This window comes from Mustela putorius, unplaced genomic scaffold (assembly GCF_011764305.1).
Source record: "Mustela putorius furo isolate JIRA1106 unplaced genomic scaffold, ASM1176430v1.1 tig00000827_pilon_pilon_pilon, whole genome shotgun sequence".
Lineage (NCBI taxonomy): Eukaryota > Metazoa > Chordata > Mammalia > Carnivora > Mustelidae > Mustela > Mustela putorius.
In genome coordinates this window covers 6300038-6327660 of record NW_025421489.1, presented here as the reverse complement: position 1 = coordinate 6327660, position 27623 = coordinate 6300038, and the positions used below count along the sequence as shown (strand labels likewise).

Below are 27623 nucleotides of genomic sequence, written 5' to 3'. Positions count from 1 at the left end.
GCAGCACTATCTTGTCTTTTAACCAAGTCACTGTGCAGCAGTGAACTGGCCTACTTTCACACTCACTGTAACTTGCTGTCCTCAGAGTGAAGGACAAATAGCAAGGACTAATAGCAAATTATTACTCTATTTTAGTAGAAAACAACCACTTGTAGCCATGTAGTTCAGAAAAATCAAGAGATACTGTCAAATGCAGTATCATTATATATATTATATATGTATAATATATAAAATATATTATATATATATTTTATATATTATATCTATATATTGTATAGATATAATATATAAATATTATTTATATATTATCTAAAATAACATAATATATAAAATATATATAATATATAATATATAATATATATTATATAGATAGAGATATACTATATAATATATAATATATATATTTTATATATTATATCTAGATATATTAGATATAATATATAAATATATAGATATAATATATAAAATATATATTATATAGATAGAGATATTATATATATATATATATATATATATATATATATATATATCACTGAGGGATATAGCTAGGATAAACATCCATCCCAGTCTGCATAGAACTGTCCTAGTTTATGTCTATGGTCTGATGTAATTGTTAGTAGTACTCCGTTCACTCTCAGAAGTGTCCTAATTTGGACAGTAAGCCCATCATATGATCACCCTATGTATATTCATATTCCTTGTTTATTATTTATGTAGAGATATAAAATATATAGAGATATAGAATGTAAAAATCTTAAAGGCCAGTCACATATGAATTCAATAATAATAAAAGGAATAACAGAGGTATGAAATAGCTGAATAAAGGGTGCAGCCAAGTACTATAAAATCCATAAGAAAGAGAGGGAGATTAATTGGGGCAATTTTATCAAAGAGGTAGAATTTGAGTAGAGGGCTGAAAAAAAAATGCTATACTAGGCCTAAGCAAAGAGAAGATGGCATTCCATATAGAAGAGAGGTAGGTATGTTCTGATTTTTTAGAAGCATTAAATCATGAAAGGGCAAGAAAAATGAACTCACTCGACTCTGTATTGATATCTATGGATTGGTATGGGAATGGCTTTAACATAGATGCAGGTTAGATGTGACAGGTTTAAATAACTATGTAATCTGGACTTCATTCTATAAGCAATGAGAATCGATGATGTAACAAACAAGTAAAAGTTGGGGACACCTGGGTGGCTCAGTCATTTAAGCATCTGACTCTTGCTTTTAGCTCAGATCATGATCTTGGGGTCATGGGATCAAGCTTTGCATCAGGCATTGAGCATGATGAAGATTCTCTCTCTCCCTCACCCTCTGCACCTCCCCCGACACTTTCTCTCTCTCTTTATATCTATTAAAAAAAAAGGAAGAGGGAGGAGGAGGAGGAGAAGAAGAAGGAGAAATAACACTTGAAAGTGGGGCTAGAGAAAGCAAGAAGAGTAGAAGACCTCTCAGGAGAGTTCAAGGCTATGTCAGCAGTCCATGAGCAGATGATAGCTGGGAGCAGAATTAGGATACGGTGGGCAGGCTGGAATGGGGCTAACGCAAGAGCCACATGGAGGAAGAAGATAGAATTTAGCTATTTTCATTTGCATAAATCTTTGTGTCAGAAAGTGTTTTCAAACAATGATCTTTGATTGTCCGTACTTTCTAATGAGGTCCACAAATGGGAGGCATTGTTATATCCCTATTTTACAGACAAGGTAACTGAGATTCCAAGAAATTAAGCAATTGTCAAAACTCCTACAGCTGACTAGTGGTGAGTGGGGAGGATATCCTGATTCTTTGCAGTGAATGTGGAACAAAGAAGAAAGGATTACAGAAAACCCCGAAGTACAAAATCTGAGCAACTGGGAAATTACATTTTTTAGTGACAGAATTAGAAATGTCAGGAGATAAAATTAGTTTAAGAAGGAAAATGAGGGGATGAACCTGAAGCATGTTTGCTTTGAGCTGGTGGTCCAATTTCAGTTGACCGTCTCAGAAAAAGCAGCTAAAGAAAAGGAATGGATTGAGATAAAGCAGTCAGGTGAGAAAAAATGGAAGTTACTGAAGTAGAAATTGAAACTCAAGAACATAAAGTAGAATGCCATGGGGAATAGAGAGATTACAATATTCCTAGCTAAACCTTAGGCCACGTTAACAGTTAGTGTTTATAAACCAGGAAAGACGTGTTTAAGAGGGCGAAAAGGTACACAAGACGCAAGAGAATGTGCCATGATGGAAAGCCCACAAAAGAAAGAAGGTCAAAAATGAAAGGGAGCCAGCAGTTTAAAGTGCTCTAAAGAAGTCACAGAATAAGGGGAAAAAAAAGAGAGAGAGAGCATTAAGTTGGCAATCAGGTCATTTATAACACGAGACAAGGCAGATCCAGGGAAGAGAGCAGGCACCAGACCGAAGGATGTGAAATATGGTTTTGTAATGTGAAGGCAGTGGATCCAGCCAGACATTCAAGAGAGGTATAGGACTGCGGTTACAAAGAAACATCAAATAAAGGGCTTTTTGATGTGAGTATAGGCATTAGCCAAAGAAACAAAGAAAGGAGTGTTTTAAGGTGCTGGAAGAGGAGGGAGGAATGGAGCAACTTCATAGCACAGATAGGATTGAGTAGGAGAGGCAATTATGCAGCAGCAAAAGAATGTCTTTTTATTTCAGATAAGAAGGAAGGATGAGTAGCTATAAAGGCATTAATGAAGAGAAAGGGGAAAGGATTAGCATCTTCCTAAGGGCTTAGCCTTCTAGGGGAAAATGGGTGATGATACACAAGACTGACAGAGGGCAGCATGGGGTTGGCTGGAGTTTGTATGTATCATAAGGATTTAACAAGAAGAGAAGTAATCACTGACTTCCCAGTTGCAAGCGTGTCATTCTTTGCAGCTGGGTTAACCTGAATCTGTGACGCTCTTCTATTAGCTGGAACTGCTTAGCGTCTGGAATAGGAAAATAAAGAGGCAAGGATTTCTGAGGAAGAGGGCAGCACTTACCCAGGATTGGTTGTCAGAGGAGGGAACAGACAGGGAGGTGATTGGCAGGCTGCCATGGAATTCAGGCTGGCAGAAGTCGGGTCTAGCTTGGGTGACACCAATGGAAGGCAGGGACCCACAATCCAAAAGACTGAGAGGCCAGGCTGCGGAGGTGGCTCTTTCGAGACGAGTAAATGAGCAACATGGAAGACATAGAAGTGGGTATTTTCAAAATGATCCAGGAGGCTCCCCGGAGAAGAGAATGTTAAAGTCATTAAAATTGCCAGAGGGGATAAAGTAGAGGGGAGAAAAACAAAGCACACAAGCCAGTGGTTTATTCTGCTCTTTTTTGTTTGTTTGTTTAAAGAGAGAGAAATAATGTGTGCTTATGTGTGAGCTGGAGCTGAGATGGGGAGGTCACGGGGGGCGGAGAGAGAGACTCTTAAGCAGGCTCCATGCCCAGCAAGGAGCCCAACACGGGGCTTGATCCCACAACCCTGAGATCATGACCTGAGCCAAAACGAAGAGTTGAATGCTTAATGGACTGAACTATTCAGGTGCCCCACTGCTCTCTGTCTTTATATTCAGTGTGCCCACAAAAGCATCATGACTCAAATTCTAGAAGTGCTCTTTCCTCAAAACTCATAGAATTCCTTGTCAAATACTTGCAGCAGATACTTCATTTCAAACCTATTGTCTGTGCATTTTTAGCCTGTACTCTTGGTTAGCTCCTATTCAAGGTTTTGCAGGCAAGCCCCTGATTTTTCTTAAATATGCTGTAAATGTCTTGAATTCAGTGCTGTGTTTTACACATAGTGCTTAAATAGTAATTTTCTTGAGTGACTGAATGCATTTTTACCCACGTGAATTAACTAATAGTCACTATCACCCATCATTGTCATTTGGGCAACAAAATAACCAATAATGAGCTGAAGTCAAAAAAGGAAGAAAGAAAGTCAGGAAGAAAATTTGTTACCCAAGAATCTGGATGCTTGTACCCCTCATGAGGCATAAACTATAGAATGCCAGTCGATGCAAATACTTACTGTGAGTCTCCTTGTGTACAGCAAGGCAACCAAGGGGGCACTGAGAGCAACCAGGTACAGGTAATATGGGGGTGCATTGTCTCTAGAGAATGGTGTAATTATAATAAACCTGTCCAAAATAAGGTCAGCATTTTATTATCTCTCTGTGCCTGGAATTCTAAATTGTGTCCGAAACTTTTGCTAATCTAAGCTCTAAAAGTTGATTCAGTCACAATTGAGTTTTGCTACCATAATATATGTACAAACTTCCACTTAGTGCAGTTGTTTTACTTGTCCTTTAGGAAACATTGTCCTCTACAGTGAAGTTAATTCAAGAATTCCCAGTTACACACAGGGCCCCTGACCACAGACTCAGCTGCATACATTCATTTAGGAAGTAAATTCCTAAGAATCTGGAGTCCTTTGTACTTGTTCAGGCTCAGCGGGTCTCCAGCTCATATAGTATGATGTATGTATGTGTTAAAACAGTAGATTCTCAGTCATTTAGCGTCTGCCTTCGGCTTAGGTCATGATCCCAGAGTCCTGGGATCGAACCCTACATCAGGCTCCCTGCTCAGTGGGAAGTCTTCTCCCTCTCTCACTCACTCCCCTTGCTTGTGTTCCCTCTCTTGCTGTCTCTCCTTCTGTCAAATAAGTAAATAAAAGTAAAAATAAAAAACAACAACAGTAGATTCTCATTCAAATAAAAACTTTAAAAAAGAAAAAAATAAAAACACAAAAAGATAAATAGTAGGTTCCTAGGTAAAGAATGATAGCATCATGGTTGTGAAGATGATGAAACAGAACTTGAGTCGCTTCAATTCTGTCATCACAATGTACAAATTACAATATGAATATTGTGGAATTGACTCATTTAGCAGAATTCCTCATGTGTCTTTTTTTTTTATTTTATTTATTTATTTGACAGACAGAGATCACAAGTAGTCAGAGAAGCAGGCAGAAAGAGAGGAGGAAGCAGGGTCCCTGCAGAGAAGCCCAGTGTGGGGCTTGATCCCAAGACCCTGAGATCATGACCTGAGCCGAAGGTAGAGGCTTAACCCACTGAGCCACCCAGGTGCCCCCTCATGTGTCTTTTTTGAAAAAAAAAAAAATAGCCAAATTATGAAAAGAGTCCAGATGTCTACAATGGAATATTACTCAACCATCAAGAAGAATGAAATCTTGCCATTTGCAACAACATAGATGGGGCTAGAGAGTATTATGCTAAGCAAAATAAGTCAGAAAAGACAAAAACCATATAATTTCACTCATACGTGGAATTTAAGAAACAGAACAGATGAACATAGGGGAAGGAAGTTAAAAAAAGAGGGAGGTAACCCATAAGAGACTTTTAAAGATAGAGAACAAAGTGAGGGGTGATGGAGGGAGGGATGTGGGGGATGGGCTAGACAGTGATGGGGATTACAGAGGGCACTTGTTCAGATGAGCACTGGGTGTTGTATATAAGTGATGAATCACTGTATTCTACTCCTGAAACCAATACTTAGTTATGTTAACTAACTAGAATTTAAATAAAAACTTGAAAAGAAAATAAGATGGTAAATTTTTGTTAAAACCATGACTATTTTTAAATGAAGTAAATTTAAATGCAGGTCAAAAAATACATTAAGCCAGTCTATTTTTCCCTTTTCATGGTACTATTTATTTTATTTTTCATCTGTAATATTTTTCGCTGGCATGATTATATCTATGAAGTTTAAAACAGGAAGATTTTTCACTGCATTTCTTTTTTGGTAATTATTATTATTCATTTCATTTCATGACTACTACCAAAAATAATGTTTTCAAGAAGAGGCAGATGTCACTTAATATTTATTTTAAGAATACTTTAGGGACGCCTGGGTGGCTCAGTTGGTTGGGCTGCTGCCTTCAGCTCAGGTCATGATCCCAGCGTCATGGGATCGAGTCCCACATCTGGCTCCTTGCTCCGCAGGGAGCCTGCTTCTCCCTCTGACTCTGCCTGTGCTCGCTCATGCTCGCTCTCTCTCTGACAAATAAATAAATAAAATCTTTAAAAAAAAAAAAGAATACTTTAGCTTTAGGAAAATCAGATGAAAAATATGATGATTTTGTTAATCCCAGTATTTGGCTGTTCTCTATGTGCATTGAGATCATTTTCATCTTGGACATGTACCAGCTATGATGATATCAACTGAATTTTCAACATCATCCATAGGACAGTTCTAGAATGAAGGCCATATACCCGTGGTTGTAGGTTGGAGAAGAGGCAACTGCGGGATGATAAAGAGCTCTCACATGAGAAAAGCAATTAAAATAAGATGAGTTAAAAATGTGTTAAAGAACACCCAGGCTTTGCTTGACACAAGAGATATTGCTTGGAATTCTTGACCACACCAGAAGACAAACCAATCAATTTGAGGTACTCTTTTTAAGGAAAAAGTGACCTACAATTCCTGATGCAAAGAGTTACAGCCACAAATAGGAGTAGTATATTTTAATTAGATTGCAAATTTGACTGGCCCAGGGCCCAAAGCCATTATGTTTTCCTGTGGTTAGGGTTGCCAAATAAAATACAGGACACTTAGATAAATTTTTATTTCAAATAATAAGTGAGAAAAAAATGTTTTAGTATACATATGTCCAATGAAGTATAGTTTTGAGAAATTATTCACTGTTTATCTGAAACTCAAATTTAACTGGTGTTTTGCATGTTAATTTGCCAAATCTGGCAACCCAGATATTTATAACTTAACATAACTTATGTTGAAATAATATTCAACACAAAATAAAAGGCACAGAGAATAATTTGTATTTAGAAGTAATGAAAAAGTGAAAAAAAAAATCCTTCCCTCTGGACAGTTCAGTTTTATCAAAGCTAAATATGGAAAGATTGACCCAGTTGTTTGAACACATGTTCAGTTCCCACAAAGGTCCACTGGAGTCACAGGGAAGGTCAAAGAGGAAATTTTTTCTACTACCTACTTCTAAAGAATGTTCCTGTTTGAAGACACTGTAGAGAATCATTACACTTCCTATTCAAAGTGTGCTGTGTGATAAGATGCCACCTCACAGCAGTCAAAATGACTAAGATTAACCGGTCAGGAAACAGATGTTGGTGAGAATGCAGAGAAAGGGGACCCCTCCTACACTGTTGGTGGGGATGCAAGCTGGTGCCACAGCCACTCTGGAAAACAGTGTGGAGGTTCCTGAACAAGTTAAAAATAGAGCTTCCCTATGACCCAGTAATTGCACTATTAGGTATTTACCCCAAAGATACAGATGTAGTGATCCGAAGGGTCAGATGCACCCCAATGTTCGTAGCAGCAATGTCCACAGTAGTCAAACTATGGAAAGAGTGCTGATATCCATTGACAGATGAATGGATAAAGATGTGGTTCATATATACAATGGAATATTACTCAGCCATCAGAAAGGATGAATACTTTCCATTTGCATCAACATGGATGGAACTGGAGGGAATTATGCTGAGTGAAAGTAGTCAATCAGAGAAAGACAGTTATCATATGGTTTCACTCATGTGGAATATAAGAAACAACACAGAGGATCATAGCGGAAGGGAGGGAAACTGAATGGGAAGTTATAGAGAGAGAGACAAACCATGAGAGACTATTGACTATAGGAAACAAACTGAGAGGGCACCTGCATGACTCAGTGGGTTAAAGCCTCTGCCTTCGGCTCAGGTCATGATCCCAGGGTTCTGGGATTGAGCCCTGCATTGCGCTCTCTGCTCAGCAGGGAACCTGCTTCCTCCTCTCTCTCTCTCTCTCTCTCTCTCTCTCTGCCTGCCTTCTGCCTACTTGTGATCTCTATCTGTCAAATAAATTTTAAAAATCTTAAAAAAAAAAAAAGGAAACAAACAGGGTTGCTGGAGGGGAGGTGGGTGTGAGGGAATGGGGTAGTTGAGTGACGGGCATTAGGAGGGCATGTGATATGTTGAGCAACTGATAAATTATTGAGCTCTGCATCTGAAACTAATGATGTACTATATGTTGGCTGATTTTTTTTCCAAGTATAGACTGTCACCTAGAAACTCACTTTTTTATTTTTATTTTTTAATTGTGCTGTGTAGACCAGCAGCAGCAGTATCACCTAGGACCCTGTTGGAAATGCAGAGTTCCAGACCTCCTTCCAGACCTACTGAATCAGAATCTGCATTTTAACGAGATCCCTTGTGATTTCTATACACAGCTAAGTGTGAGAAAAGCAGATTTGTTTCTAGAGTTGCCAGAATGTGCTCTGAGATAGTGTGGGATCCATAGGTTGTCCCAGGACTCGGGGAGAGTGTGTGAGCATCACAAGGAGAAACCTATTCTCCTCGATCCTGTTGAGGCTTCCAGGTAATATTTCACTGGAACAAAGGGTCCGTGGCTTAAACTATTTTTTTTTTTAATTAAAAAAGAAGAATTTGAAAAACAATAATCTAGATCATTCGATTTTCCAAATGGAAAACACATGACTTAGCGTAAGTGCTGTGCTGGGAAGTGACAGGTCCATGACGCTGTCTGAGCCTTATGATTCCAGCCTCTTCCCTCTCCCCCACCATTCACTGAAGGAAACAGCACAAAACATCAGAAATTTTGGAACAACTGCTTGTCAGGTGGCATCATGCACTACTGGTGTCTTCTAGCTGGGCTTTGCATTTCAAAATTCACCCCTTTCCTTTAATGCTCACACCTGATAATTTCCTTTCAAGGGCTCATCTAACCCACAAAAAACCCTCTCTGCTCTGCTCTCCAAGCTTGCAGAGAAATCTCTAGCTGTGGTTTTGTGTACACTGCTAACAGAGGGTACCCTGCAGGTTTGTTTGTGGATATTTCAGCTAATTATCTTGCCACAGACCACTGAGACAGATCTGGATGACTGTTCAATTAATAGTTCTGAAGGAGTAATTACGGAAAATACCTGTTTGCACAGCCCACCCCAGTGCCAACATATCTATGTGAACATATACTTCTGAATGTGATTAATCACATAAATAATTCTCAGAAATGAAATTAGCGATCACCCACGCATTACACTCAGCAGTGTTTTAAGGCATTACATCCTGAATCTCTGTAATGAATTAACATTACAGTCTGGTTTGAATTTTTCAATTTTCAGCATACATCCGGCTCTGTTAGCAAGTGACCCCATGGCCCCTATCAGTTTCTCTAACAATTTGAATTAACCATTCTAAAAAGAACACAGATTTGGACATATTTAAGCCTCGAGAAAGAAGTATAAATGCCAGGTTGAGAACCATCACACTCCGTGGCAGAGCCAGACATCATGCCCAAGTTTCTAGACATCCTTATCTTCTGAATGGATGCCTCATATTCTACCGCCAATGTTCAAGATTCTTCTATAAGAACTAAATCTTCACTGATTCCATTATGGTCATAGAACTGCTCCATTTTTTTTTTTCATTCATAATGAGATCTCTGAACTGGGGACTGATATAGAAAAGCAATTTCAGTTAGAACTAATTTGTATAGATTTCCTGTAAATCTAGAAATCCTTAAAGTTAGCAGAGGGAGACAAGAGGGACAATGATAGAAGAACTTGAAAAGTTTTTCAGATCATTATCATCCCCCCAGTGGTAAAGTCCATTATCTCACGCAAGCAGGTATAAGGATCCTACAATGTTAGTGGACAAACCCTCAGAAATTAATTTCCACATGAGGAAACAAAGTGATTTATTTTTTAAAAAACTTTATTTTATTTTTTCTCTGTTCCAAGATTCATTGTTTATGCATCACACCCAGTGCTCCATGCAGTTCGTGCCCTCCTTAATACCCACCACCAAGCTCACCCAACCACCCACCACTCTCCCCTCCAAAACCCTCAGTTTGTTTCTCAGAGTCCACAGTCCCTCATGGTTTGTCTCCCCTTCTGATTTCCCCCAAGTCCCTTCTCCTTTCCTTCTCCCAATGTCTTCCATGTTATTCCTTATACTCCACAAGTAAGTGAAACCATATGATAACTGACTGTCTCTGCTTGACTTATTTCACTCAGCATAATCTTTTCCAGTCCCATCCATGTTGATATAAAAGTGGGGTATTCATCCTTTCTGATGGAGGCATAATACTACATTGTATATATGGACCGTATCTTCTTTAACTATTCTTCTGTTGAAGGGCATCTTGGCTCTTTCCACAGTTTGGTGACCATGGCCATTGCTGCTATGAACATTGGGGTACAGATGGCCCTTCTTTTCACTATATTTGTATCTTTGGGGTAAATACCCAGTAGTACAATTTCAGAGTGGGTAGCTCTATTTTTAATTTCCTAAGGTATCTCCACACTGTTTTCCTAAGTGGCTGCACCAACTTACATTCCCACCAACACTGTGAGAGGGTTCCTCTTTCTCCACATCCTCTCAAACACTTGTTGTTTACTGTCCTGTTAACTTTGGCCATTCTTACTGGTGTAAGATGGTAACTCAATGTGGTTTTGATTTGAATTTCCCTGATGGCTAATGATGATGAACATTTATTCATGCATCTGTTAGCCATTTGCATGTCTTTTTTGGAGAAGTGTCTGTTCATATCTTCTGCCCATTTTTTGACATGATTATCTGCTTTCAAGTGTTGAGGTTGAGGAGTTCTTTATAGATCTTGGATATCAGCCCTTTGTCCATAGTGCCATTGGCGAATATCTTCTCCCATTCCATGGGTAGCCTCTTTGTTTTGTTGACTGTTTCCTTTGCTGTACAGAAGCTTTTGATCTTGGTGAAGTCCCAAAAGTTCATTTTCGCTTTTGTTTCCTTTGCCTTTGGAGTCATGTCTTGAAAGAAGTTGCTATGGCCGATGTCAAAGAGGTTACTGCCTATGTTCTCCTCTAGAATTTTGATAGATTCCTGCCTCAAGTTGAGGTCTTTTATCCATTTCGAGTTCATCTTTGTGTATGATGTAAGAGAATGGTCAAGCTTCATTCTTCTATATATTGCTGTTCAATTTTCCCAGCACCATTTATTGGAGAGACTTTTTTCCACTGTATATTTTTTCCTGCTTTGTCAAAGATTATTTGGCCATAGAGTTGTGGGTCCATATCTGGGCTCTCTACTCTGTTCCACTGATCTATATGTCTGTTTTTCTGCCAGTACCATGCTGTCTTGGTGGTCACAGCTTTGCAGTAAAGCTTGAAATCAGGCAACATAATGCCCCCAATTTTGTTTTTCTTTTTCAACAATACCTTAGCAATTCAGGGTCTCTTCTGGTTCCCTACAAATTTTAGAATTATTTGTTCCAGCTCTTTGAAAAATGCTAGTGGAATTTTGATTGGGATGGCTTTGAAATTATAGACTGCTCTAGGCAGTACAGACATTTTAACAATGTTTATTCTTCTGATCCATGAGCATGGAATGGTCTTCCATCTTTTTGTGTCTTCTTGTTTTTTTTTCATGGGTGTTCTGTAGTTCCTCAAGTACAGATCCTTTACCTCATTAGTTAGGTTTATTCCCAGGTATCTTATGGTTCTTGGTGCTATAGCAAATGGAATCAATTCTCTAATTTCCCTTTCTGTATTTTCATTGTTAGTTTATAAGAAAGCAACTGATTTACGTACATTGATTTTGTACCCTGCCACATTACTTAATTGTTGTATGAGTTCTAGTAGTTTGGGGTTGGAGCCTTTTGGGTTTTCCATATAAAGTATCATGTCATCTGCGAAGAGAAAGAGGTTGACTTCTTCTTTGCCAATTTGAATACTTTTTATTTCTTTTTGTTTTCTGATGCTGTTGCTAGGACTTCTAGTACTATGTTGAACAACAGTGGTGAGAGTGGACATCTTTGTTGTGTTCCTGATCTCAAAGGGAAGACTGTCAGCTTTTTCCCATTGAGAGTGATATTTGCTGTGGGTTTTTCATAGATTTTAGGCAGTTGAGGAATGTTCCCTCTATCCCTATACTTTAAAGCATTTTAATCTGGAACAGATGCTGTATCTTGTCAAATGCTTTTTCTGGATCAATTGAGAGGACCATGTGGTTCTTCTCTCTTCTTTTATTGATTTGTTCTATCACATTGATTGATTTGTGAATGCTGAACCACCCCTACATCCCATGGATAAATCCCATCTGGTCATGGTGGATAATCTTTTTTTTTTTTTTTAAGATTTTATTTATTTATTTGACAGACAGAGATCACAAGGAGGCAGAGAGACAGGCAGAGAGAGAGGAGGAAGCAGGCTCCCTGCTGAGCAGAGAGCCCGATGCGGGGCTCGATCCCAGGACCCTGGGATCATGACCTGAGCCGAAGGCAGAGGCTTTAACCCACTGAGCCACCCAGGCGCCCCATGGATAATCTTTTTAATGTACTGTTGGATCCTATTAGCTAGGATCTTGTTGAGAATCTTAGCATCCAAATTCATCAGGGATATTGGTCTGAAATTCTCCTTCTTGATGGGGTCTTTGCCTGGTTTGGGGATCAGGGTAATACTGGCTTCATAGAGTGAGTCTGGGAATTTATCTTCTGTTTCTATCTTTTGAAACAGCTTCAGGTGAATAGGTATTATTTCTTCTTTAAATGTTTGGTAGAATTCCCCAGGGAATCCATCAGGTCCTGGGCTCTTGTTTTGGGGGAGGTTTTTGATCACTGCTTCAATCTCGTTACTAGATATGGGTCTATTCAGGTTGTCAGTTTCTTCCTGATTCAGTTTTGGAAGTTTATAGGTTTCCAGGAATGCATCCATTTCATCTAGGTTGCTTAACTTATTGGCATATAACTGTTGATAATAATTTCTGATGATTACTTCCATTTCCTTGGTGTTAAGCATGCTCTCTCCCCTTTCATTCATAATTTTATTAATTTGGGTCTTCTCCCTTTTCTTTTGGATTAGTTTGGCCAGTGTTTAGCCATCTTATTGATTCTTTCAAAGAACCAGCTTCTAGTTTCATTGATGTATTCTGCTGTATCTCTAGTTTCTATCTCATTGATCTCTGCTCTAATCTTGATTATTTCCCTTCTTGTGCATGGGGTTGGCTTAATTTGGTGTTGATTTTCCAGTTCTTTAAGGTGTAAGGAGAGCCAGTGTATCCTAGATTTTTCAGCTTTTTTGAGGGAGGCTTGGATAGCTATATATTCCCCCTTAGGACCGTCGTTGCCATATCCCATAGGTTTTGAACTGATCTGTTTATATTCTCATTGGTTTCTATGAATTGTTTAAGTTCTTCTTTGATTTCCTGGTTGATCTAAACATTCTTAAGCAAGGTGGTCTTTAGCTTTCAAGTGTTAGAATTCCTTCCAAACTTTTTCTTGTGATTCAGTTCCAGTTTCAAAGCATTGTGGTCTGAGACTACATAGGGAATAATCTCAACCTTTTGGTATCGGTTGAGCCCTGATTTGTGACCCAGTATGTTGTCTATTCTGGAGAAAGTTCCGTATGTGCTCAAGAATGAATATTCGGCTGTTTTAGGGTGGAATATTTATCTATGAGGTCCATCTGGTCCAATGTGTCATTCAAAGCTCTTGTTTCTTTATTGATTTCCTTCTTGGATGATTACTGAGAGTGGCATGTTAAGATCCTCTACTATTAATGTATTCATATCAATATGATTCTATCTTGATTAACAGCTATCTTATGTAGTTGGCTACTCCCATATTGGGGGCATAAATATTTACAATTGTTAGATCTTCTTGGTAGATAGACCCTTTAAGAATGATGTAGTGTCCTTCTTTATCTCTGACTACAGTCTTTAGTTTAAAATCTAATTTATCTGATATGAGAATCACTGCCCCAGCTTTCTTTTGAGGCCCATCAGCATGTAAGATGCTTCTCCATCCCTTCACTTTCAGTCTGGATGTATCCTTAAGTTCAAAATGAGTCTTTTGTAGACAACATATGGATGGGTCCTGTCATTTTATCCAGTCTGCAACCCTGTGCTGTTTTATGAGAGCATTTAGGCTTGAAAGTGATTATTGAAAGATACATTTTTATCGACATTATGTTGCCTGTGAAGTCCTTGTTTCTATAGATTGTCTCTGTAAATTTCTGTTCTATGACACTCTTGGGCTCTTTCTTCTTTTATAGAACTCCCCCCCTTAATATTTCTTGTAGTCCCAGCTTGATGGTCACATACTCTTTTAAACCTTGCTGGTCTTAGAAGCTCTTTATCTCTCCATCCATTTTGAATGTCAGCCTTGCTGGATAAAGTATTCTTGGCTGCATGTTCTTTTCATTTAGTGCCCCGAATATGTCTTGCCAGCCTTCTGTGGATAGGTCTGATGTTATTCTGGTATACTTAAGGAATCTCTTCTCCCGAGCTGCCCTCAAAGACTCTTGTCTAAAATTAGGATCCATGGGTGCCTGGGTGGCTCAGTCGTTAAGCGACTGCCTTCAGCTCAGGTCAAGATCCCAGGGTCCTAGGATCGAGCCCCACATTGGGCTCCCTGCTTGGTGGGAAGCCTGCTTCTCTCTCTCCCACCCGCCCTGCTTGTGTTCCCTCTTTCCCTGTCAAATAAAATCTTTAAAAAAATAAAATAATGATCCATGAGTTTCACAATTAAGTGTCTTGATGTCTTTTTAGATTCTTTGATTTTGGTGGGTGTTCTTTCTGCCTCTAGGACACGAACACTTGTTCTAGTCTCCAGATTGGGAAAATTTTCATTCACAATTTATTCAACTATATCTTCTAGTCTTCTCTCTTTCTCCACCCCCTCAGGGATCCCAATAGTTCTGACGTTGAAATGTTACATGGCGTCATTTATTTCCTTATTTCTGTTTTCATGACTTCTAAGCTGTTTGTTCCAGGCCTCCTCCTCCTCCTCCGGACCCCTTTTCTCTATCAGTTTCTCCTCTAAATCACTAATTCTATCTTCTGCCTCAGTTACCCTAGCTGTTACTTAGATTAGATTGGATCTCATCGATAGCATTTTTAGCTTCTACCAGGTCGCCTCTCCCTTCTGCCTTTAGAGATTCTGTGTTGTCACTAATGGTTTTCTCCAACCTAGCCATTGCCTGAATAATTGTTACCCTGAATTCCCTTCCAACATACTGTTTATGTCCATATCCAATAGTTATGATGAAGAGGACACAGTCTCTGAATTTTTCCTCTGTTGGGTGTTCCTCCTCCTAGTCATTTTGGTGAGAAGTGGTTGAGGGGATGTATAGCTGAATATATATATCAACCACGATCCAGGCAAGGTGCACCCTGGAATACTTCAGAGCAATCAGAAGTCACCACCAAAAAGAAAAAAAAAAAGAAAAAAAAAAGAAAAAAAAAAGAGAGAGAGAGAGAAAAAGAAAACTCAGCCAGATTGAGCTCCAAAAGTAAGATTTATATGGTATATAAACAAAAATGGACAAAGAGACTGACAGAAGTAAATGACAAGGAAAAAAAAAAAAAGAACCCAGCCAAAATGAACCCCAAGAATAGATTTATATAATACCAGAACAAAACATACACAGAAACACTGACAGAAGGAAAAGATGGGAAGGTGGTTATAAATCCTCGGTGTGGGCAAGGTAGGATATTTTGGTTCTTCCTGGGTATATCTGGATATCTTTGTTAAAGGATTCAACTTTTCAGATAAAGGGAGATTAAAACTGGTTTTTATGTAAGGGTAGTATTGATTAGGGAAAAAGGATTACCTTGAAGCTTGTATCTACATGTATATTAAGAAGAAAAAAGAAAAACAGGTATATGTATGCAAAAAGTTCAAGTTAAAAGTTTATTATGGAATATGTTGTGTTAAACCTCTAGTTGTAATGGTAAGTAGGTTAAAAAAATTATAACAAGAATCATGAGAACAAATTTAAAAAAAAATAGTTGTATCTATGAAATATATAGGTTTTAGGGCAATACTGTGAGTTTAATGTATTTTTTCCCCCTGATCTTGGGGTTGTACAGTTTTATGGGGACCTTGTGGTGGTTGTCCTCTCGTTTTTTTGGCTAGCTTTCTGGGAGAGGTGCCTGCTTCATGTTTTTCAGTCAGTCTTGCTTGGGTTGAGTCCTCCTACTCCCTATGAAGGGGCTGGGCTCTGTTGAAAGCAGTTTTTCAGGCTTTTGCTCTCTAGAGGTTTTGTTCTTTGGCGGTATTTTGCGGCTTTTTGGAGGTTTAGTGGAAAGCAAACTGTGCCCAGACCTCTGTCTCAGAGGGAAGCCTCAGTCTGCTCCCCTCTGGGTGGTCCCAAACACACAGACTCCCACTCTGCAAACTCTGCTGAGCCATCCATCTTCCACAGGCAGTGCATGGCCCTAGCGACAGTCTCAGGGGTCGCCCAAAGCATCCACTTGTCTCTGCACCCCCGCCCCTAAAACCACAAGCGATATTGGTCCAAGGAGCCCACTTCTGGTGGCTACCTTTGCTGGGACTGCTGTCTGGGGTCCAGGCCCACTCAGGGTGTGCTCAGACCCCACTATCAAGCAGGTCTTGGAAGGCCACCACCAAGGGATCCCGACAGAGATCGTGAAGGGTTCTCTCTTGTGTGGGCTGGGAGTGTCCCTTCCCTGGGTGGGTCCTAGAGACCTCCATCTATGCACACACCAGGCTATCTCAGGCACAGGCGGGGAGTACACTCTGAACAGTGCACGCAGAGCACAAAAGGTTCTGGAGAGCATCGAGTGGCGCCCACACCAGACTCTCCCACACACAGGCAGGAATGCGTCCAGCCGAGCGGTGACTCTGTGCCCAGCGCAAAGCTGGGGGCTCAAGGACCAGGAACTGAAGGCTCCACCACACTCTCTCTGGCATGTGTGTTCACCGGCAGTCCGTGGGCATAGGCCCGTACCTGTGACCAGGTGCCCTTTAAGATCTTTTGCTCTTTTTGAATGATTTTTTTTTTTTTAATTCAGACTCCAAGTTAATGCTGCTCGCCAACCACAGGGCACTTTCATATTGGGGTATTACTTTCCAGTGGCTCCCTTCCCCTTCTGTTTATCTTCTGATATCAGTCTGAGCATCTCCACTCTGCTTTACCTCTCCACTGGCATCTTCTAACCCCCATGGAGATCCAGAAGTGTATAATCCTACATCTCAGGCTGGTTTCATGGGTGTTCAGAGTGTTCTGGTAGATATGTAGCTCACTTTAGGGGACCGGTTGAAACAGGTTTTCCTATTTCCCTGCCATCTTGCCCCTCCTCCTCCAAAGTGATTTATTTAAGATCATTAGTTGATTTGTGATATGTGAAAGCATTTTAGAAAAGAAGCATAATTTGGGTAAAGTTATTACTCTTTCTTCGGCATTTTTAGGGCTAAGATTGAGGTATCAAGGAATTGTTAAAGAGGATAAAATCACATCAAATTCTTAAGACCCCAGGGCATGGTATTTGCTAGATTTTTAAATAAATTTTAAGGTATTATTATGGGGGGAGTAATGCCCTTTTAATGTAGTCAAAATCTAAAGAGGTAATTTTTTTTTTTTACTTTTGCACAAATAACATAGTGTTGAATTAACTGTGTAGTGAGATTATGCCTATTCTACTTCACTTGTCTTTAGAATCTTTGACACCTATATTAATTCTTCAATGCATTTTCTCACCTTTGCAATCTACATTGAAAATCCCTTTCTCCAGAAATGGTTTTATCTTCCATGTGGAAACCACGTTCTATACCTTTTTTTGGTCATGTGTCTTTCAACACAACATCTGGTACCATACTAGAAATTTCAAGTGTTTAGTAAATAATTTGTGTGTCCTCTTTTGGCCCACTAATTCCACCTCTGAGAGTTTATAAAAGGAGCTGACTGGAGATATTCCCATCAAGTTATCAGCAAAGGTATTCATTGTAGAGTTATTTATATTGTCAAAAAATTGGGAAAAAAAACCTCTGAATCTATATAAATCACGATTTAATTATGAAGACATTTAAAAAAAAGATATTTAAAATAATTTTGTACAGAGATAGTTCATAAATTTTTTCACTGTGTCCTTAAGTGCAAAAAAAAAAAAGAATTTATAAAGCAGTATATACAGTGATTTAATGTTCCTAGAAATGTATATGAGTGATGTCCACTGATGGCTGAACCAAAGTATGTGTAAATGACGAGGTCTCTAGTCATTTTAAATCTTGGGGTATTTTTTTTTCCTACAATAAGTAGTAATAAATCAAGAGATATTTTCCTTAAGGATATGCAGTTAATTCAGAAAATAAATTTGTATCTTGTTAGAAAGCTTCACTACCCAACATTTTTGTACTTTCTATTTTGAGTACCTCTGCTATGAGCTCACAAAATCCATGATAAACATTACCAGTAATCCGCCAATCTTTCATCTAAGACAGAAAATTATTAGTTCGTAATTCTGACTTACTAACAGATAACTGAAGTTGCTAGTTGTATTTTTAAGACTGAAATAAAATTAGAACCATGTTCACAAATTTCAAGAGTCGTACACAAACCACAGAATTTTAAGAACCAATTTTTATAGTAAGGAGAATTAACTTTGGAAGTAAGTAGATCTCATTTTAAATCTTGGCTCTGCCACTTGTTAGCTTTATGGGTTTGTGCAAAATGTAAATGATTGGCTTGTGCATTTTAATGGGATTATATATGTAAAGCGCCTGGTATAAAACATGAAATACAGCTAAGAGCTTAATAAAATACAACTTTCACATGTAGCAGCAACAGCAATATTCTCATCAATTATGCTCCTTTTTATTTGAAACAAATGCTTTAATTGGATAAATTTGACCTGTAACCCTGTATAAATTTAAGTTATACACACATTACTTTGATACATTGATATAATAAGGTTGCAACATTATTACTTTATATACTTATTGTACAATAGTACTGTCTATATTCAATATACTGTACATTAGATCTCTGTGGCTCAATACTCATTTTGTGTCTGTATCCTGAAACACCATTCATTTTATCCCTCCAGCCCCTATCTCCTGTTAACCACCATTTTTTTAAAAAACATGTTTGACCTTTTAGATTGTACATATAAGTGCTATCATATAGTACTTGTCTTTCTCTGACTTATCTCGCTTAGTATAATATGCTCAAGGTCCGGCCATATTGTTGCAAATGGCAGAATATCCTCCTTTTTCATGGCTGAGTAACTTTCCATTGTACAGCTCTTTATTCATTAATCCATTGATTGGCATTTGGGTTGTTTCCACATCTTAGCTATTGTGAAGAATGCTGTGTCTAATGCTGCGATAAACACGGGGCAGGGGGTGCAAAGATCTCAGCAAATTCGTTTTCATTTCCCTTGGGCATATGCCCAGAATTAGAACTGCTGGATCATATGGCAGATCTGTTTTTAACTTTGTGACGAGCCTCCACATGTTTCCCATAGTCGCTGGACTAATCTACATTCCCACCAACAGTGAATGAGGCTTCCCTTTTCACCATATCCTCGGCAGCACCTGTTGTCCCTTACGATGATAATCTGTGCACCTTTTTAAGTCCCTGACAGCACCATGTCTTTATGTGCTGCGTTGTCAGTTAGGGCTACTTCCCAGGGCCATACTTGCCAGCTGGACGACAGGCAAGGTGGAGATTCAGTGCAAAGATTTGGTGGTGCTACTTGACTCAGAGAAGGACTAGGGCAGCTCTGCCTTCAAAAGTCCAAATGAGAAGTAACTGAAACCGAAGTGGAAGTTCTAAATAGTGAGCACAGTGGCAGTCCGGCCTTTTTCCACTGACAGGAACGATCATGCGTTATAGTGTCCTGCTCCCTAAACATGGTCAGTGTATTTCCATCCATGATGAGCTTTAGTTCCACCAAAGACACACTATTTGCTATTTAGCCCTCTCTTTGTTTTAACTTCATTTCCTGGAAAATAAGGATAATTCAGTTTCTCACATACACCATGGGACTTAACTAATGAATATAAAGCATTCTGACCACATCATATTATACAGGCATAAATAATATTATTAATAGGCAGAATGTAATTGACTCAGTAGATATTTTCCTAGAAAGCAGAGCTCATACTCATTCCTACCTGATGTGAAAACTCTTCTACGCCCATTAATCATTGCCTGTGGAATGGAATTAGCAAATCTAGAAAGCTGCCGAACACCAGGATCTCTACACTAATATTTAACATTTTGCCCATTAAAATTCTTTCGACAGAAATAAACTTCAGATAGAAAGAAACGTCCTTCAGCACTCATTGTCTCATCTACTCCAGAACTGCAGAGACTCTGATCAATGAAACAATAGTTTCTAGTGTCCCTGGAGCCATGAAATGCGTTTTCGTGTCTCTTGCTGCTGTAACTTAGTAATTCATATCAGCACTTGTATTTATAAATCACAGAAGGTTTGTCTGATGGCCAGAGTGCTGGGGAGAAGGGCGCACCTTTTGTCAGAATCAATAACCTATATTTTAGGACCCAATATCTCCTTGTGCCATTATTTAGTTCCTAGGCTGGAGATTGCCTCTGCCCTCTGATGTTCAGTTCAGTTTTCAGGGCATGATATCTGTTCATTTTCAAGTGCAAAAAAGTCCTCTATGGTAAGCCTCAGCTTAATAAATAATTTCTTAAGATAGTAAATGATTTTCTTTCAGTGTGTTTACTAAAAGGTATAGCACCTGATTTGAGACAGACTTCTAAGAACTGTACAGAATTGTATGGCCTTTTGCTTTTGAGCTAATTAATAAATAAAATGAGGTGATTGATTTTCTAGAGAAGAGGAAATGTCAGTGTCTATATATTCAGAAGACTTATTTTTTACTAAATTCATTTTTTCCAAGTTAGACACTTACAGAATCTCTTAGACAAAAGTATTTTGCAAAAGGCACAAACTGTGACTTTGAGAAGCTCTCGCTCCTATGGGGCAGCTCCAGCAAACAGACAGTCGCCAGAGAGGGGCTAATAAGACCATAATGAAGATGCAAATGTGGAGCTTTGAGCATGGGTAATTCCACCTGTGGTAGCAATGTGGGATAATGTATTACTAAATTTAATTCGGAAGTTAATCTAATACCATGAGACCTGGGTAGCTCAGTGGGTTGGGCAATGGACTCTTGGTTTTGGCTCAGGTCATGATCTCAAGGTCATGGGATCCAGCCCCATATCGAGCTCCTCCCTTCGCACAGAGTCTGCTGGAGAATTCCCTTTCCCTCTCCCTGTGCCTTGCCACCCACCCCCCGCCACCACCACTCACACTCACTCTCTCTTCCAAACAAGTAGATGAAGGCAGATATGTTCTTTAATTATATGACCGTCACCCTGGCAGTCATTATTTTTGCATTTTCTGTTTCAGAGACGCCCAAGCAGATGGCCTGCGATGAAGTTTCGAAGAGGTTCAGGTCATCCTGCCTATGCTGAAGTTGAACCAGTTGGAGAGAAAGAAGGTTTCATTGTCTCAGAGCAGTGCTAAAATTTCTAGGACAGAACAGCACCAGTGCTGGCTTACAGGTGTTAAGACTAAAAATTTGCCTATATCTTTAAGATGTGCACACACACCACACACAAACACACACACACACACACACACACACACACAGGAGCCCTAAGCTGCTATAGCCTAAAGGAGATGAGATTTCTGGACAAGCCCAGCCCTGGAAAGGTAAAAGAAAAACTAAAACCTATACAAGGTACCACTGACCATTGAACACAGAATTCCCTAGTGGGATGACATTTTATAGTTCACTCAGAACATCTCCTGTGGACTTACCAGAAGTACAAGATGACAGTGCTGTTGGCTTAGGTGCAGGGTTGCAAAGGGATAGAGAAAAAGACAATAATAATAAAGCTTTAGTTCATGAGGGATCTCTACCTTTGGTTCAAATATTCTTCTCTGATGTCTCAAAGATAACTGTGTTCCAAAGCCTGAACCCTTCCTCTCAAAAGAGCAATGATGAATGTTTCAAGATTGCTAAGAGAAACAGCTTGTGCAGGAGCAAAAAACAAACCTAAAATAAGAGGTTTTTCTATCTTTCCACCAGACATGTGGCAAAAGGATTTTGTTTTTCTGGTCTAGATCCACTTGTTCGGACAAGTTCATTATTTTGCAGAATGAATCTTTTATCTGTGCCTACCTCTCCCTTGTTAATGAGTGTCCTTTCTATGCGCTGCCCTTTCTGTGGCTGCCAAGCCCTTGGCTAAGGGTTAGGAGAGAGGGAGTGGCACAGGAGATTTTCGGTTCTCCTGCCTCGGAATAAAACACTTCATTTGGTTTTTAAGATACATTGCCTACGTTTTCCCAACTATCAAATCCTATGAAGCCACAGTTGCTCTTGGCTGAAGGAAACAATACCAAGAGTCCCTTCATCATTTTGGAAGCAAAAACATTAAGGGATTCTAAACATATTGGCGGGGGGGAGGGGGTTGGGTTTTTGGTTTTTTTCCTCCTTACTTTGTGCTGTTTCAGGACTTCAGACCCATGCCATTGTTGATTCCTGTCTACGAAGCCATTCAAGTCGGCATATCCCTGGTGATAAAAAAGAATGAAAGAACCCTGCTGAATCATACAGTAATTTTCTTTAAAGCACATAGTAGTTACATAAATATATATATAAATATATTTTTGTTTATAACTAACACAAGGCAGGCTCTTGTGACTCAGAGTGCGTTTGTCATCAAGACAAAAACAAACGCGAAACGCGTTACTGCATACTTCCATAGAGTTGTAAAATAATCCTTAATATTAGAATATTTTTATGTCACTTAGCAAAAGTGGTTCAATTAGTCGCAGTGCCGATCGTTCTCCTGCCTAGTTGAGCCGCTTTTTCATTCCTATAAAACCCTTCCCTCCCTGGCTAAATAATGCAGGTGCAAAATGCTCTTTAGATGGAGTTGACATTTTGCCCCGATGATCATAATCCAGATTTCAAAACTTCTCCACGAATGAGGAAAGCAAAGGCATTGCTTGAGGAGGAAAGTGGTTAATATGTACACTGAGCTCCCAGCGTTTAAATTCAGGTCCTGTGTGTACAATTCCGCAACATCTCGACCCACGAAACTGACATCCTGTGCCAAGACTCTGTAGATTCTTCTAGGGGACGGTGTCCAACATTTGCAGATTCAGGTATCAAGCAGCAGAGATGTCTCATAAGCAGCTTTTTACTAACAGCTCAGCATCTGTATACAGTGTTCGCACAGCACACCATCGGTCTACGAACAGTATCCGATTTTATCTTCACAGTCGTCTGACATAAACTAGTGCCGTCTTCCATCACATATATTTTGCTTTACATTTTTAAATACCTGATGAGGTTAGTAATTTTTTCCTAACCTACTTAGTTAATAATATCAAAAAAGGACAAAAAAAAAAAGAAAAAAACCTGACAAGGCGATTGAAGGATGTGATGACAATCTCTCTGCTGTATCTGCATCCAGTTTGTATGAAGTATCCCAACTTATTTCTTGTGGAGTAGGTTTGGTCAGATTAGCAATAACCAAATGACTTGCCAATGTAACTGGTGCAACTGGTATTCTACAAAGACATAAAGAACACATAGACGATTCCTTTTAGGATAAGATGACGCTTCTTCCACTAGCTCTTGTGATAGGTGTGGCTTCCAATAGCAGTAGATTGACAGCTATATAAATCTTATGTATATATCCAACTCCTTACACAATTCTTTGAAGTTGTAATGTTGTCTTTCTTTCTTCAGAGCTCATCTTCCATTTTCTATTAAAAGAATTGGCAATTCTGGAAATGAATAAACAAGAAAGACATAAAATTGAATTGTTCAGTGAACTAAAAGCATCTAGAAATGGGGAAAACTTTTTGGAAGTGTGAGAACCCTTCCTAATGAAAGTAGGAGTCAAAAGTGGTAAAAAGTTTCTGCTGTCTATGAATCTTTTAGTGGTAAGGGGAAAGGCTGGCTAATCCCTTTTTTTTTTTTTCATGAAATTTTTATTCTATTTTATATTTCTCATTTGTTCCTGGTGGCCATTTACTGCAAAGGAGGAGCAAATGTACATCTTGTTTCTAGAAATTCGGAATGGACATTGATGCTTTGGACTTTACATACATTACATATTAGAAAGGGTACATCTGTTCATTACTTAAATACTATGAACATAGTAGAGAATAACAGTTTTAAAAATTAAGAATAGCAAAGGAACACATACAGACTTCTGAAAAAATCTGATACACAGTGCTACAGAGGAAATAACATTTGGTATAAAGGTCAAGAAAAATGTCTTAAGCCAACCAGATAGCACTGACCACAATGTTGGTTTGGTTTTAAAGTGTTTAGACTTTAAGATAGACTAACAAACAGAAAACTAAAAATAAATAATAAAGTACAGTTTACCTCCATTATTATTTTAGTTTGAGATACCTAGAGCATTTACTGATCTCTCTCACATGGAGCTTCTAGAGTTGTGCCATCCAGTATCCTTTCCACAAGCCAAATTTGGCTCTTTAAATTAAAATTAATTAAAATTAAATTTTTTAAAAAGCCACTGAGTTCTTCAATCACTAGTCACATTTCAAATGCTCAATAACCACATGTGGCTTGTTGGCTTCCATATTGGACAACACAGCACATTCCCGTCATTGCAGAAAATTCTGTTATACAGGGCTGTAGAGTAGAGGTCTTTCAATTCCCTGTCCTTGAACAAAAGGGAGAAGGAAGAAAAAGAAGATTTGGTAGTTCTTGGGTATATCCAAGAGTTTTTGATCTCAAAGAGGCAACATGCTCTAATTAAAAGAATATCAGCTGACACAGCTTTGACTCTCCACTACGTTATCTTGGGAAAATCACTTTAACTTCCATGACTCTCAATTTACAATTTTGGAAAATAAAAATATTTTTGCTCTGTCTTCTTTGCAAGGTTATTATTATGCAGATTAACTAAATGTACAGATGTATAGGCTTTTAAAACCTTCCATCACTGTAACCCATATAAAGCCCAGCCTTGGTCCACTCTCAGCACAAATTTGCATTCAGAGGAAGAAAAGTCCATCAATCCTAAAAGCATTCAAAGACAAATCAATAAAAAATTTTCTTGAGAAAATGCCAAAGGAGAAATTGCTCGATTTTCCCCCATCTTAATATTTTCTCTTAATATTTCCCCTCTGTCATGTCTCTCCCAACTTTGACTCCACCACCATGACAGAGTCCCTATGTTTATGCTACTTCTAGTTCAATTCCTTATTGTGTAGAGTCACTTAGACTCTCTAGTTTCTTGTAATTTCCCAGTTAACTCTTCACAGCAAAGGCAAGCCCAGGGGCTGACCAGGAGGCTTCTCTTTAGAAGGAAATACCTCTAACATAAATAACTTCAAATATTTATCTCTGCAACACAAATATAAAGGCCCACTATACTAAGATATAAAAATACAAAAATACATGGAACTCAATTTCTAAACTATAAAAGTTTACAAATGCAAATGAAAGGATTACTATTCTTTTAGATTATACTAATATGCAGATAATACATAATGTAATTAGTATAATTTATTAGTTTCTGCGGCCAAAAGTTCTTACATTATTACCTTTCCTGCAGGAGTGTAAATGTGGTTATGTCCTCAAGTGTCTGTTGCCCATTTGAGAAAACGTTTGCCAGAATCCAGACCTTGATTCAAGAAACTTTCCTTCCATGATAAGAAATTAATATTTAAATAAGACTAAATGAGAAATAGATCCTATCATTATGGTTATTCCTCCTGTGAAATGTTATTTTGCTTGGTATTTCTTCGGACATTTTTCAGATATTTTATTACAGTAAGCTTTACTAATTCCCAAAGATTACTCTAGCTCTTACTTTTCCAACCCGCCCCATATTTTGGTATCAACATTCATATGCCAGAATCACGGCGAGTCATCTAATCCAAGCTCTTCATGTTACAGATCAGAAAACTGACTCCCAGAAAGATATGGTTATTTTTCCAGCGTCAGAATTGGGTCTTGAACTTAAAACTTCCTTCTGGTAATTTCTGTTACCATTTTTCTTGCCTATACCCCTTCATCACTTAAGACCAACCAAGTAGCTTAGAAGACACAGTCTTAATAAGGCTAACTTTATCTGTAGTATTGACTCTTCTTAATATAGAATAATATAGAACTTTGGATCAATCTTCCTCTGTCATGTTCATAAGAATAGTACCATTTTTTTTTTATATAAGTTTTATCTCAACTTTTTTTTTTCCTAAATTTTTTTTAAAGATTTTATTTATTTATTTGACAGACAGAGATCACAAGTAGGCAGAGAGGCAGGCAGAGAGAGAGAGAGGAGGAAGCAGGCTCTCCGCGGAGCAGACAGCCCAATGCGGGGCTTGATCCCAGGACCCTGGGATCATGACCTGAGCCGAAGGCAGAGGCTTTAACCCACTGAGCCACCCAGGCGCCCCTCTTTTTTTTTTTTTTTTTTTAAGATTTCATTTATTTATTTGACAGAGAGAGATCACAAGCAGACGGAAAGGCAGGCAGAGAGAGAGGGGGAAGCAGGCTCCTTGCTGAGCAGAGAGCCCGATGCAGGACTCGATCCCAGGACCCTGAGATCATGACCTGAGCCGAAGGCAGCAGCTTAACCCACTGAACCACCCAGGCACCCCAGAATAGTAACATCTTTATGACAAACAGTGATTTCAAGTTCTAGCCATTACAGTGTCTTTATTTGGTTTTGCATGCCCTTCTCACACCTACCTGTGGTCATCTGTCAGCAACACTATTTTTTGTCATTTAAGATCATTATACATTTGTTTCAATTCTTCCCAAATTCATCTGAAAACTAAGAATCTTCATAGTATATTTTCTTACAACATATATAATCCCAATTTTTGTTTTTTAAACCATTTGAACTTTTTTGCCATAGGAAGGTTTTTTGAGCAAATAGTATGAGGTCTGTGGCATTACCTATTCATATTATGTTGTGTTTATAAAGCACTTTACCTTTTGTGGAGCACTTTGATTCATCCCTTTATTTGTTCACTCATTCAGCCACTCAGTTTACTTAAATATTTATTGAGTACCTGCTGGAACCAAGTTCTCATGCTGGACCTATGGTGTATAGTGATAAATACAAACAGTGAGAGATCAGGCACATTGAATGATAATTGTAACATGATGGAATCCTCAAGCACAACTTCGCAAGTAGGGTCAGATCAATATTACTCTATCCAACTTCCAATTCCAATTGTCTATTATCCTTATATAGGGAACTATCGGGTATTTGCCTGAAGAATGTTTCAGAAATATGACATATCGTTGGGTACCAGTTCTGTTTGCTCTATTTTTAAATGGTTTGTAAGTTTCATTCATGAGAACAAAAAGTGACTCATCCAAAGTTGTCCCCGACCCAGGAGGACTTCCCAGGTCACTTGAACTTTTTCTGACTAGATGTGACCATTCGCTTTCTTGTGCCAGTATTCTCTGAATGTTCAACATCATAGTTTTCAGGTATTCCAAAAACACCAATATATCAAAGAAGCATTTGCACTTTAAGTGTGTGTGATCATCATGTCGCTAATTAGACTGCCTCAGCCATTCTCAACCTCAGCACTGTTGACATTTTGGGTCCCCTAATTCTTTGTGGGGTGGGAGGGTAGGGTGGAAATAGCCCCATGTGTTATAGGGCACATATGAGAGCTTCTAGGCATCTTCTGTTGGTTTTATGCCAGTAACGCGCGCTTGCTCTCTCTCTCTCTCTCTCTCTCTCACACACACACACACACGGACAACTAAAGAGGTCTCCAGATATTTCCAAATGTCCCCAGATTGGGATTGGGAAAACTGCTGAATTATCTAATAAGCAAAATATATCAGGAGAAAAAAAAAAAAGAAATGTTTCTCTTTCA

General features: G+C 38.7%; 1 protein-coding gene and 1 long non-coding RNA gene across 2 annotated transcripts in view; one reads left to right on the top strand and one right to left on the bottom strand.

Moving 5' to 3' along the window:
• PLXDC2 (plexin domain containing 2) overlaps nucleotides 1-24646 on the top strand; it is a 469330-nt gene extending 444684 nt beyond the window's left edge. Inside the window, exon 15 of the mRNA XM_004757588.3 lies at nucleotides 21132-24646. Coding sequence (XP_004757645.1) covers nucleotides 21132-21248 — 117 coding nt within the window. The 3' untranslated portion in view covers nucleotides 21249-24646. The remainder of the gene's footprint in view (nucleotides 1-21131) is intronic.
• Nucleotides 22592-27368, bottom strand: LOC123393342. Its single transcript, XR_006608111.1, has 2 exons — nucleotides 26719-27368; nucleotides 22592-23525 (listed from the first exon to the last, which is right to left on the bottom strand). It is a non-coding gene; the product is annotated as an uncharacterized LOC123393342 (long non-coding RNA).
• Nucleotides 27369-27623: the final 255 nt, after the last annotated feature.